General features: G+C 36.0%; 1 protein-coding gene across 1 annotated transcript in view; it reads left to right on the forward strand.

Annotated features, from left to right (window-relative positions):
* The window catches only part of LOC120540294 (guanine nucleotide-binding protein G(i) subunit alpha-2), a 149,633-nt gene that overhangs the window by 105,857 nt on the left and 29,837 nt on the right, over positions 1-13,939 (forward strand). Inside the window, exons 2-3 of the mRNA XM_039770932.1 lie at positions 5,236-5,278; positions 8,715-8,856. Of these exons, the coding sequence (XP_039626866.1) occupies positions 5,236-5,278; positions 8,715-8,856 (185 nt within the window). The remainder of the gene's footprint in view (positions 1-5,235; positions 5,279-8,714; positions 8,857-13,939) is intronic.

Genomic DNA, 13,939 nt, shown 5'->3' on the forward strand with positions numbered 1-13,939 from the left:
AGGGGGGAGTCTGTGGCGCTCTTGATATCTTTGTAAAAGGACAATGGTCCTAGTCTTTAGTCTTTCCCTGGTAATTACTGTTTTGCTATATGGTTGTGAGACATGGACACTATCCAGTGACCTGAGCCGAAAACTGAAGTTCTTTGGTACTATATCTCTTCAGAAAATTCTTGGGTACCGCTGGTTTGAATTTGTGTCAAATGAGCAGTTGCTCATATTGTCCCGAATGAGGCACATTACCTGCATTGTGAGGGAGTGTCAGTTACGGCACTACAGTCATGTGGTGCAATTCCCTGGGGGTGATCTTATATTTTGTGCTTTGTAAGTCTACACCTGAACGTGAACAACAAGACCCTATAGCATTTAAGCAAATTTTATATTACTCTGTAATATTTTGCTTAATTATTGAAGTAAATTTCCACAACCTAATGCCATTTTTGAATACAGTTTGAGAGCACATTAATTTAATTATTGCTTACCTGTTGCTTGCAGATCTTCTTTGAGCACAGGGCTCTTGTCAGTTGATGGTACTGCCAGAGGCAATCAGGTTTACCTAACATATAGTCAGCGGCTTCAGCTAGAAGATGATTGAAAACTAAATGTGATTAATTGTTTGGCAGGTCAGCTATCCATTTTAATGTCAAGGTGGCAAGGAAAATGGGAGAGACAACAAAGGAGATGGTGAATTTTAAAAAATGGTTGAATGAGATTTCTTCATTATTCATCGGAGTATAGCAGAGTTTGTCCACTGTAGTAATACATAATGCAGCCCACTGAGAGTTTTTTCTTTTTGCTTTAAGGTGGTTAACCATTTTGTTCTTAAACCGGTGTAATATTTTTCACATTTTTTGAATGTATTTTGGAAGGAAAGCAACTGGTAAAGATCTTTTTAAAAATGCAGGCTTTGTAAAACTTTAAAACAATTATCAGACCACAATGAACATACAATGGTTAGATTGCTTGAGCATTTTGTAGTAGTCCCACAGTATTCTCCACAGTTTCTTTCAGATAGGGTCTTGCTGCTTGTATTGGACTTTTTTTTTTTTTATAATAACACGTGTTGCTTTGTTCATTTATCTTGGCTTGTTGTGACAAAGAAGTAGTAGGAGCTATGCATCATATGCAGTAATTGTGTATGATTGTACGTAGTTGTTATATGATTTGTTCATTTCTTTAAAGTGTAATCATGTATAGTAGCGTTCGTAACTTTATGGAATTTTAAAACTAGAATCACGTTAGTTTTTCTCTTCGTTTGTTGCATGTTGAGGAGCTCTGCTTAATGCACCTCTATCATTTTTACAGTTTTACCTTTTATCGCTTCTACATAAGATGTATCTGTGTAATTTGTTAGCACACACTATCTAAGCTGCCATCACCGTCTGTACAGTTTTCATGCTAGGTGTGTGTTTTCTGCGCCTCTTGTAATATTCTTATCTGTGTTCATTTTTGAATAGAAGCAATTCATTCTTCCCTTTATAAAGACTGTGCGTGTGCTAAGACTGTCTCCGTTTCTTTTTTGTACAATAGACGTCTCCAGTGGCTGAGAATTCTTGTTAGCTGATACCTGTTTAGCAAGCAGTGATCAATAACCATTGAGTGACACGCATTTACTTTGCCCTCAGCGTGTGGTTGATTGGAGGGCTCAGAGGGAAACTCTACACTGCCAAACGGATGCCTGCCTTGGCACCAGCGTCACTTCTTCCACTTTCCTGGTTATTTGTCTGAGGTAGCGAGTGCTCTTTATTCTTATTGTATGTTTCAGCTGGTGAGGTCAGCATAAAATTAGATGGCTTCACAAATCTAGTTGTTTACCTTTCAAGTTGTGTTGCTGACCTTACAGTTGGCAAGAGAAAAATAAGCAAAACATTTTTTTTTTTTTTTACTTTTTCTTTAAATGAGTTTCAGCTTGACGGAAAAGGCAGATTTCCAGTTCTTGTCAGAAAGGAATCAATAGGAATCAAGGAACTGGGGTGAGGGGCATGAATGACTAGTTTGGCTGTCTCTGGGCATAAAACCTAGGTCATGCTGTTTTATTTGGCCTCAAATAAGTACATAATTTTGTTTGTAAAACTGTTTTAAATATACACTACCGTGTGCCCTGTGTTGGCTGGGATTGGCTCCAGCAGACCCCCGTGACCCTGTGTTCAGATTCAGCAGGTTGGAAAATGGATGGATGGATGTCAATATGTCAATTGAATAGGGAAAATTTAAAGACATTAGTCTTGGTTACAGGGCAACCTTGACTCTCTTTGTCACATTGAGCAAATCTCTAGTTATGCAAATTTATAGACTAACTATACCATGCACACAAAGCACCTTGGTGGTTTTCACAGTGCAAGAAAAAGATTGGTGTAATTGATTAACCTTCTTTCAGAAATTAACTGGATCATTCACTGCACCACCTCCATTTTAAAACTCTGCTTATCCTTTCTGAGCTCCAGTTTATTTCAGATTCAGTTTTCTCTCTCGATAGACTAAGATATTCTCTCTAGCTGACCAGATCCAGTTCATGCAGTCTTTCACATACTTATCCTCTAGTACTAGATGCATTACATTTTTAATTGCTGTACTTCTCATACCACATTGAGCAGTATTTAGCACAAAAGTCTTTATTTGCACACCTAGAGCAATATACTAAGCCAAAAGTTCCAAATGCCCTTCACAAAGCAGCAGCGACTTGTTCTAGTTGATCTGGAGGAGTGGTAAAGGAATGTGCCAGACTGCGTATGCAAAGAGGCCTACAGCTGTGTCGGTCGCAAAGCTGTTTTGTGCTGTATAAACCAGCGCAGTGTGCTTCAGGCTGTTTCTCTGGGTACAATTTTTTGGGGAAAAAAATACTTTGAAGTATCAGCTGTGCAAATGTATTTTTGCTGTCTTATATAACAGCAATTACTTGTGACTTCAGAGTAACAGATGGTCTAAAGGCAAATATGCCAAGATGTAAAGTACATTTTTTATTCAAAATAAAAGAACATAACAGACTAAGTAGAACCCCCCCGTCCTACTTGTTTATGTTTCAGGTAATATACCTGTATGAAATTGTATTAAAATAATTTATCTACAGAATTAAGAGAGGTGAATTCTTATTTATCCGCAGTAATGCTCTCATTGTTAACATTTACAGAAAAATCTTTCCAGCTTAAGCTGTCATTTTGATTCTGCAGATGAATGGCTTTCCCAGAGAAAGAAGATGAATAATTGTAGAGCCAAGCAACGTGTTGAATACCAGGCTTGTTTGTTGATAGGCTGAGCTGAATTTGACAAGATGAAGCCAAGTAAATAAAGTCTAGCACTAGGGCTGTCTGCTGTAGTGAATTGATTTTGGTTAAAAGGGTTGCATATCCTTACTCCCAGTCATCCTCCTTTTTTCATTCTAATATGTTGTGTCACAGTTGGTTGGCTCAGTGGTTGACCATGCTGCTTCACAGCAACATGGACCTGGGTTTTATATGTAGGCATGTCACCATCAATCTGCAGCTTGCTTTCCATCACTGTGCCAGCACTGGTTTTCTCAGGGTACCTGGCTCCTCCAACACAATCAGCTTTCCAAAGAAGCACTTCTTTTGTAGCAGTCAAGTTTAATACAAAGTCTAAATATAAAATAGTGTGTCAGTAGTTTCATATTTGTTTCCCACTCCTGTTTAACAGACTACAAGAATATTCAGTGCCTTTGAAATTGTATCGTACCCTTTCTCAGACTTGTTCTTATCTGGAATCAGAATTCTGTTTTATCTTTTGAAAACATTTTTTTTAAAGGCTTTTCCATATTGTAGGGCTTCAATGAGAGTGAGAATATGTATTCTTTTAGATGCATTGAAAGAAATGGTTCTTGTTGATAAAGAATTGCTTTTTATTATCATAATGTTGTTTTTTATTTTGTATAAATTGTTGAAAACTTGTCCCATTTAATTTTATTCATTACAAAATATGACACAAGCTTTTTAGATCACCGAGGAAAACTTCTAAGTTATTCTAAGACAGTAAAATGTGAGGAAAAGTGTTGATGGGTGAATTTTTTGTTCAAGGCATTGTATGTGTAGAAGAATAAACAATAGCTGTGTTTTTGTCTCATATTTATCACAAATCTGAATTGTTTGTCTGTAGAACAAAATCAGCCATTTCACAGTTGTTGTCCCATCCTAATATATATGAAGTGCCCTGTTAGTAAAACCTCCTGTCTTTCCTTGTTTGGCTTGACTGATCATAAGGAATGACTTACCATTTGTTCTCAGTTCACCAGCCACATTTCTCACAAATGTCTCCCAAATTCTGGCTACAAGATAGCCATAGAACTATTTGTGCAAATCAATAGGCCTGGTCCCATGACTAAACAGAGCAGATTGTAAAAAATCCTGGCAAAATTAAATAACTTCTACATCATTTATGTTTGGACATACAGTAGGTCTGTAAGAAACTGTGTCTGATGCTGTGTTGACTTGATGAAGGGTGCATTAGTAGAGACAACATGAGTACATGTGAGTGAGAAAGAAATAAAGTGAACTTCTTAAGAGAGGTGAATAGCTGCCATTTATGCGAATAGCAGACTTTAGCAAGTGTTTTGACAGATAAGACATGTATCTGTGTTCATAATTAATCATAACATTTATATGTTAAACATTTTTTCGTGTGAAAAGTGTATTCAATACAGTACCATATCTACTGAAACTGTTAATTTTTAATTACACTGTAAGGATTTTTGGCCATATTGCCTACTACCAAGCTCTCCTAGCTTCTTGACCCATGAAGAGATTTTAAATCCTTCACAATGACCCTGGCAGTTGTTTAAATTAACATCAAATTCTCCAGAGTATAGCATCTGCTGTGTTCTTTGGGTGTATTAAAACACACATGTTTGGCCTTGACGAAATTTTTAATTGTATTGGATCTGTTTCATAATTCTGCAAGAGATGTAAGCATACCCTTTTGTCTAGGAATATCTTTGTAGATGGAGAAAAGCAGCAATCCACTTGTCAGGCTTTAGAAATGCCCCTGCCAGTGGAGCCCCTTTGCTTTTCCAGCTGTAAACTGTACCTGTTTGTAACCCTGTCAGCGTAGGACAGGGCTCAGTGACACAAACTGTTATTTTAATATAACATGAAAGACTATTTGACTTGAGTTTCTTTCCTCCCTTTGCTGGTAGAAGAACAGAGGGCTTTATTGAAAAGAACTGTTTGATTTGGAAAGGCTGAAGGAATATGCTTTTGTAATAAAATTTCATTTCTTTTTTTATTATAGGTGCTGGAGAGTCTGGGAAAAGTACTATTGTGAAACAGATGAAGTGAGTGAAATCATTTATCTTTGTACATACTTTGGATTACGTTTATTTTGTCTTTGCAACTTATTCTCCCATCCATTCTTTTTAGATGAAAATGATAGAAGTATCCATAATATTCAATCATCAGCTGACTACCATTTGTGTCAGGGCCTATCATTTTAACATTCCACCTTCTTCTTATTAGTATTTACCAGTGCTTTTCAGGATAAATCTTTACATTCTTCACAGTTGAATGCAAAGAAAGCCTCTTTCACACTAGATCTGGGTTGTGGCCTAGTGTCAGGGGATTTAGAGGATTTTCACACTAAACTTACAATAATATCCTGATACACATTATAGCAGGATACAAGCTCACATGATTAACTCTGATTTATACAGCAGTATCAACTCCCATGGGAAATAATTAGACATTTTGGGCCCACTGTTATATTTACAGATAAATATTTCTTTGCATTCTGAATAACGTCGCAATTAAATTATACATTTGTGTTGCTAATAGCATGCCTTCTCTTGGTGATATGGTGTAATAAATTTGTGGTGAAATACATCTTCTTGTAAATAGTCATCATTTGATTTCAAAGTTTACATCAGTAAATCAGTAATACTTTTTCACTTAAGGTTATTGGTTATTTTCCATAAATAATAGCCCTACACTTAATATTTTTGATACTGCCAATGCCAGGAGAGATAAGGCACAAGCATAAACATAAAGATTTATCAAATTTGACAGCAAAAGTAGGAAATGTATTTCAGATTTGCAAGTACAGCCTGCATCTCTGTACTGCTTTGTCTCAATGCTTACATTAATGTAGCGTTTCAATGGAGGAATGTCTCATTTGAAATTCAGGCTGTTAACATTTAATTAGTTTTGTTTATAACCTCCAGTGTGCCTGTGGAGCACAATGATGATTTCCTGTTGATGATCATGCATTCACCATAATTTGTAATATCTGTAATGTTGCCTTCATCCTTTTTCAGTTCTGCTGCAGTGTTTTGAATGTGTCTTTGTGTATATGTTTTCCATATTAAATTCATCTGATGTAATTCAGTTATGCTCTGTATCAGAACAGCTTCAATTTGACTAAGAATAATGTCAAATCAGGTGTGTGTTTGTTTTTTATTTTCTTTAATTAAAAGTGTCAAATTCCAATTTCTTTTATTATTCTAATCTAAATATTTTGTAGAGTTGTCTGTCATGGTGCGAACTTAAGACTGTGCTCCATCATAATACAATGTCTTTTTTATGTCACATTATGTTAAGATAGACTTTAGCTCTCCAAGACCCTCTGTAATGGAAAAAGTAGGTTCAGAAAATGAACAGACTGATGTATTACATAATTTGCTTAAAAATCGCTCAATGGGCTTATTGTGATCTATTGTCACTGTTCAAAAAATTGATCCAGGGCATCAATAGACTATGACTAGGAAATTAGTTCTAGATGCAGCAGAGCCACTACTGCTGAGATTAAAACAACTAGTAAAATATGGGTGTTTTTCCTCTTGTTGTTTTAATTTTTGTAAAAGGCAAATTAGTTTAAATGAACAACATTATCCAGATTAACAGTTTTCCATATGTTTAGTCTTGATTCTTTACTATTATTGTAGTATATCTCAATATTTTATTTACATGTAATAAATTACTCAGACATGCATTGTGTTCATAGAGCAATATACAAATACATACAGATGATGTGTTTGTGTATTTTAATGAATGAGTTTGCACAACACTAAAAATGTAAGTGGCTGTGAGTTGGAGGTATAAAATGAATAATATTTGTGCCAGTGACGTGTGTCAAACAACCTTTTCGGGACTTTCACATAAGGCACCATTAAAGGGTGAATTGAGACTGAGTCAACTACCTAAGATACATTCACAGAGTAGTGGACACTGGTGCTGAAAGAGCCTTTTGAAACGGACACCTGTGATGGTGCAGGTTGTCTACATGCTCCTGTCGCCCTTTGGAAATTTTTTGAACCCCCAAATGTTGACAGTCATAAAAAGGATGAGCCAGGCAAATAATGACACATACAAGCAGCAAGGGGCAGGTGCAAAAATCGGATTAGTGCTTTTATATAAGATCAATGAAAAAAACAAGTGTTCAAACATACAGTGCATCCATTCATAAATAATCCATAAAAACAGTGTTCAATAGTGGAGGTTAAAACCAAGCCAATAAATAATTTTTTAAAAAGAGTTTAAAATCCCCAATACAGGAAACATTCTACAAAGTCAGTTCCTAGTACCTCCATTCTAAAACTGATGTCTCCCCTCCCTGTCCTCTATGAATCATGGGGAAACATCCTGCTGATAGGCACATCCAACCTTCTACCCCAGACTCGGGTTCCTGCTGGCCATGGCTCCCAGCAGGGTGCCATGCTGACCCTTGCACTTGCGCCAGAGTGAGCATCGGGCCACTCCAGCTACTCCAAAACACATGCTCAGTTGGAGTGTCCATCTTACACCCTTGAGCATTAGCCGTACACCCCTCCTAGGGGCTCTCCTCCCGGCTGCCCACCTCTGTTTCTCTGTACCAGGTCTGTTCTCCCAATCCTGTCTTCCTTCTCCTCTTTTTAACCTCTATTTTTTCCCCCTTTCTTTTCCCCTTCTGCCGTGCAGGCTCCTCTTATATTGCCTTGCCTAACTGGGTGCAGGTATGAGACGGTGCTCCCTCCGAGGTAAGAACGAGGCACGTGGCTGACGCACATATATACGCAATCAGCCAGACGCCCCCCAACCATCCCTAGAACGAAGCATGTTCACTCACACTTGCACCTGATTCTGATCCTGCACGCTCTTGGGCATGATTATTTATTTAAAACTGTTCTGCGCCACAGACCATTCATCATAACACCTCATAGTTTTTTTATTGTGGTTAGGGCATGCTCGACCTTAAAGGTTGAGGTCTATCAGTAGCTATTGCACACATAGGCGTTGACTTGGGCCATGTGATGCATTTTCAGTATAATGAGGAGTCCATGCTGCAGTTAATTCTGAGTTTCACAGGGGAAATGGTAGACGAGTGCTTTATGTAGTATGAGGTTTAGAGACAGTATTAAGAACAACAAACACATAAGACGGATTAAATGAGTCTAGCTGAATTTAGTCAAGGCTAGCTTTTCGGATTTTTCTTTTCTTTAACCTGCCTTCTGTGAAAGTATTTGTATGCACTGTTACATTCTTTTATTTTTTTATATTACTAATGTATGTTTATAAAGATGAATACATTACAGTAGGTACAACTGGCAGTTTAAAATCTATTAAGAAAGTAGAATTCCAGGTAAATACTCAGCCTGATTGCTTTTCATTTTTAATAAATATATTTTTTAAAAAACATATTGCCTGATTTTTTTTTTTTTTATAATGTCAAATTTGATAAAAGCAAAGGAAATTATTGATTTAAATAGTAGTACTGTTTGAAATATGTTTATTGCTCCCTAGGATTATCCATGAAGATGGCTACTCTGAAGAGGAGTGTAAACAATACAGAGCTGTCGTTTACAGCAACACGATTCAGTCTATCATGGCGATCATTAAGGCCATGGCCAATCTCAAAATCGACTTTGGAGATACCTCACGAGCGGTAAGTTCATTAGCTGTAAGGTAGATTTAGATACAGAGAGATACCGTTTACAGATTGCAAAAATTACTAAAGGGGAAAAAAAGTAAGCTACTGGCATGTGACCTTTTTCTAAACGAAATGAAAAAATAAAACTTTTTCAGTGATTTTCAGTTGAATACTTAATTTACATAAACACACGGAGTTGGGGGCAGTCACAGCACATACCCATGACCACCATTTGTGCAGTTTCACATACCTTGTGACTCAGTCCAAATAGTCTGACAATTTTGTTTGTCTTATTTCATAGGTGGCATGCTCTGTACACAGCCAGAAGTACAATATATATTTCTCTGTATGTATTTCTATATATATATATATATATATATATATATATATATAATGCAGTGACAATTAATAAGAAACATGGGTGTTTTGATTTTTGCAAACAGAGGGGTTTATCTATTTGATGTTTTGTGTTTTTTGGTAGAATGGAATTAAAAAAAAAAAAAGGGCAGAGATCACTGCCGAACTTGATGCACCTATAACCCTTCTGCATGAGCACTTACTCCAACTTGCAGCATGTTATTGGCTTACTCATGATACTTTGTAAATATGAAACTGTGCTAGAAATTTGTTACGTAGTCATGTAATTTTACATTGCCTAGTCACCCATATCACCCAAGGTATGTCCTAGTAAATTGACTGCTATAGTGAAGTTTGAGATACCCTCCCACTAGAGACTGTGTAATGTGACATCGGCTTAACTCTCAGTTCCACTACTAGACTAGTGAATGTTTGCACACTGAGAATTTGTAAGGAAGTAGAAGTCAGACAAACTATACACCTGCTTCATTAGCTATTGAAGGAAAGATTCTATAGGATGTGCATTAATATAAAGATGCTTTTATCAGTTGTCCCCTAGCATAATTGCATATTCCACCCAAATTTACCCCATACATTATTTAATTTATGGAAGATACTAGGCATCCAGACATTTAGAAGAATCTTTATGGATAGCGTGTATGCATCCTATAAACTACAGTGTATTAAATGTAATCTTCTGGCAGTACGCCACCTTTGTATATAAAGGCTAGAAACTTTGTTAAAAAAGCCTGCCTCACTTTTCTATCCCTGAAGAGTTACTGTCTAGTTTTAATGATGATATACGAAATATTTCTAGACATTATGTTATTTCAAGGACTTTACCTTTACATTGAGTAAAGGAATATTTCAGTCTAAATTTCAGATGGTCATTCCTAAAACATTTTAATTTATTATCTGTACAAAGCATGCTATACTATAACTAATAAATGTTCATTGCACCCACCTCACCTCTTGTTTGAGATTGTCTGAAAGGTATTCAGGTCACTATTCAAGTTGTGAACACTATTATCCAAGTGCCCGCATCATTAACACACATTTTTGGAAGTGCTCTAAACTTGGGGTAAATATTAACATATCTCTCATACATCCTTGAATCTAAATTTTCTGTGTTCTTTAACAATATTTAAAGTAACACCTAATCGAATAACATCATATAATTTAAATTATAAATCTTTTGTGATATCCTACACTATGTTTCTGGTTTCTAGACCAATTTTTCTCAATTGGAAGAATCCTAACCCACCTTCTACAAGAGAATTTTTATTTTACTCATTCAAAAGGGACAAACTGTCAGGCACACATCACAGTGGTATTACTGGCTTCACTGCATTTGCTGTTTTAAGAGGCAGTATAGGAAATGAAACCTATCTGCTGATTCAGATTGCAATGCCAACAAGTTAGTCTTCAAGAATAACATTCATTCGACTCCATCACTCAAATAAAACTTAATCACTGAATGAGCATTTACAGTGAGATATATATAAAAAATTGTGTGTATGAGATGTAAATAAAAAGTACACTTTAGATTTCTGTTATGAATGAGTTGTAAACGTGATCATCTGGTCAAATACTCTTTCATAAAGAGAATAAAATGAATGCTTAACAAGGCACATAAAAAAGTACTGTGAACAATGTGTCTACCATTGTTTTATTCCTAGTAGAATGTTAAACATTTGAGAAAAATCTCTTTGTGTGCCATCCCTGGTTTTCCTAGTCAAAGCTTTTATATGAGATATCCCTAAATCTGATGCTGATGTTTTACCAGCAATTGAGGTCCATTTAAAGAATTAATAGTTTCAGAACAAAACCATAAGTGTGAATTAAAGTGGATGTCTTTCGGTTGTGAGTCCTCACAATCATTCTGATATTTTTAGTCTCAGTATAACAATTATTTTAAGAGTGATCCATGTTAGGGATGGGGAATCTCTAGGCAGCTCATGGTTCATTGCTATTATATTTCAGGGTGCACAAAAAAGCAATTTTTCAGTGCCCCTCTTTGATTTCTGACTTCTAGTAAAGACAGTTTGGTTTTTTATTGTTTGACCACTTCTTTTAAAAGGCATGCAGTGGCATGGTGGTTACGGCTTTGGACTTCAAACCTTGCAGTTGTGGGTTTGTATCCCACCACTGACTCTGAGTGACCCTGAGCAAGTCGCTTCACCTGCGTGTGCTCCAATTGGAAAAAACAAAAAGAAATGTAACAAATTGTATCTCAGACATTGTAAGTCACTTTGGATAAAAAAAAAATGTAAAGAAAAAAATGTAAAATAAAATTATTACTATGCATCATGAAAAGTGATATGCTGAGTTTAATTCCATTATTCATTTTATTAGCATAATACAAAACAAAAGGAAGTGCTAACTGGCACTAACTGGCTCGGATGTCATGTGTCAGCATATTTCCTGCATTGTATAAAGTCAACAAGACAATGAAATTTGTGCCGGTGTTGCAACTTGAATTTCAGCATGTCTTAAATCACTTAATATAAAGGTTCCCCATTTACTGGAATGTGTTACTGTACCTTTATCCCTGATTTTTAGCACTGTGGGAGAAATGGTTAATCTAAAAAGGTGCAGTGAAATACTTGTTAATAAGAGATTGCTTTGCAAACACTGGCCCCATGATTTTATACTTGACACTGTTGTATATATTCTCAGTCTGAATTGCATTTGCGTGTAATTTAGTTGGAATACATACACACCTTCAGTGTTTACATTGTGCCCAGAGTTGAGAGAAATTCCGTATGTGCACACATTGATCATCTGTCATATTTATCGACTCAGCACAGGCCGCTACCATTTTCTTGTCACCTTCTCTGTATGTGGTTTGATCAACCCGATCATAAGTCAATTAAATGTTTCTTTTACTGTGGTCATCTGCTGTGTGAGCCCTAGTGATTGCTCAGTATGTGAGCTGTGTTGTGCAAAATGTGTCACATTTGTATGCATACTGTATGTATATTTATATTATTGTTTTTAATTCCTTTGTGCATTTGACACTTTTTATATTAGATTAGATAAACTTTTTTCCTCCATAAATATAAAAAAATATACTTAGTTTTGTGTCCATTGTTCCTGATGCCTATTGTGCCCAAGGATGTGCTGCATTATTTGTCCTGTTTTATTTTTTTTTCTTCAATTTTTAATTTTTTAATTTTTTTTTTCAAAAATGTTTTGTACTGTGCAAATTTTCCAATTTATTTGGGAACTTTTGGGCATTTGGGCAGAATTGTTCAACAGTGAATTTGGATTAGATTAGATTGTTTTCCCTACACGTACTTATGCATTTTTTCTAAAATTGCAAACTGAACAGTATTTGAACTTTTAATGTAAACATCTAAAAGTAGATAGAGGTTGTTCATATCTGTGTATTGAAGACCATGGTATCTTCTAGATTCATTGCCAACACACAAAGTTTCCTCAATTAGGTACTTTCAAATATTTAAAAATGCGGTATCTAAGAGATTGGCATGGTATCACAGTTGCTGGTGCTGCTGCCACCTCAAAGTTCCATAGATTTTTGGCAATGTTTGTTGAGTTTAAAAATTATCTCTGTACCTGAATGGATTTTTCTTTGAAGCCCCATCCACACTACTAGTATATTTCTTTTAAAAATGCAGACAATAGTCTCCGTCTTCGGCTTTCATTCGCAGTATCTTAGTGAATTCAACCGTCAGAAATTAAGACTTTTCTAAACGCTCTCCAGATGCGTACACTTCTTAGCATTGTGTAGTGGCCAGATGAAAATGCAGACTCTAACTGAACTCTGATTTGTTTGTGCTTATTACATAGCCTTTACCTTAGTGTATTGTGCTTATTGCAATGTCTCAATTCCTGATTGGTTACCCTTCATGAAAGGAAACCGTATTCCAACAAAACAGACATTGAAGAGTAGCTTTTCATGGCATTTGTTACGTTGCTTATCTGTATACACCTCATTCACTCCTTTGGAGATGTACATTTTGCTAACTGCAGGTGCTGTAATTTAATGGTCGCATATATGCACAAAAGACAAATAATGTACTGTTATGGTTTTGCAATAAACCCATCGGCCTGCTGCATTACCACCCCATAAAGGATTTTTCAGCTGATGCATGCATGCTCAGCGTGGCCAATTGTCTACATCATATGAGTTTTCAGTTGTTTTAGCGTGAACAGAGATACTTACTTAAACAATGTGAAAACATCAGTATGGACAGAGATCATTTTGGTTTAAAAATGCTGTTTTTAAATGAAAAGTGTAATAGTGTGTCCTGAGTAATCTGGACTTGTTAACATCTTGGATAGATGTCTTTTAGTTTAATTGGAAGCTCAAAGCTACCCTGATGTTATTGAACATGGGTGTGTAGCCAGTGCTGCAGCGATAGGCTGTACCCTTTGTGATCCCAAAGCTGGATTAATGGATGGTTGTCTTATGCATGATGAAATCCATCCTCATTAATTATAGCATAGAGAAGTGTGTTCTTTTTCTTCTGAGTACTTCACAATAGATCTGTTTTTTGCTAAACAGTTTTTACTTTGCTGAGAAAGGTGTTAATTGTATGCTGTTCTAATAACTGATAACACTTCTGTGATCTTTATTAACTGCCTGCCTTGCTCAGACTTTTTACTTTGTATTAAAATTCATTTATTGACACATGGCAGAGATACAATGACATGGATCTAACTGACCAAGAAGTATAATTAATGGTTTATTAACCATCTCCTGTAGGATATGCCT

Source organism: Polypterus senegalus, chromosome 12 (genome assembly GCF_016835505.1).
Source record: "Polypterus senegalus isolate Bchr_013 chromosome 12, ASM1683550v1, whole genome shotgun sequence".
Taxonomy (NCBI): domain Eukaryota; kingdom Metazoa; phylum Chordata; class Cladistia; order Polypteriformes; family Polypteridae; genus Polypterus; species Polypterus senegalus.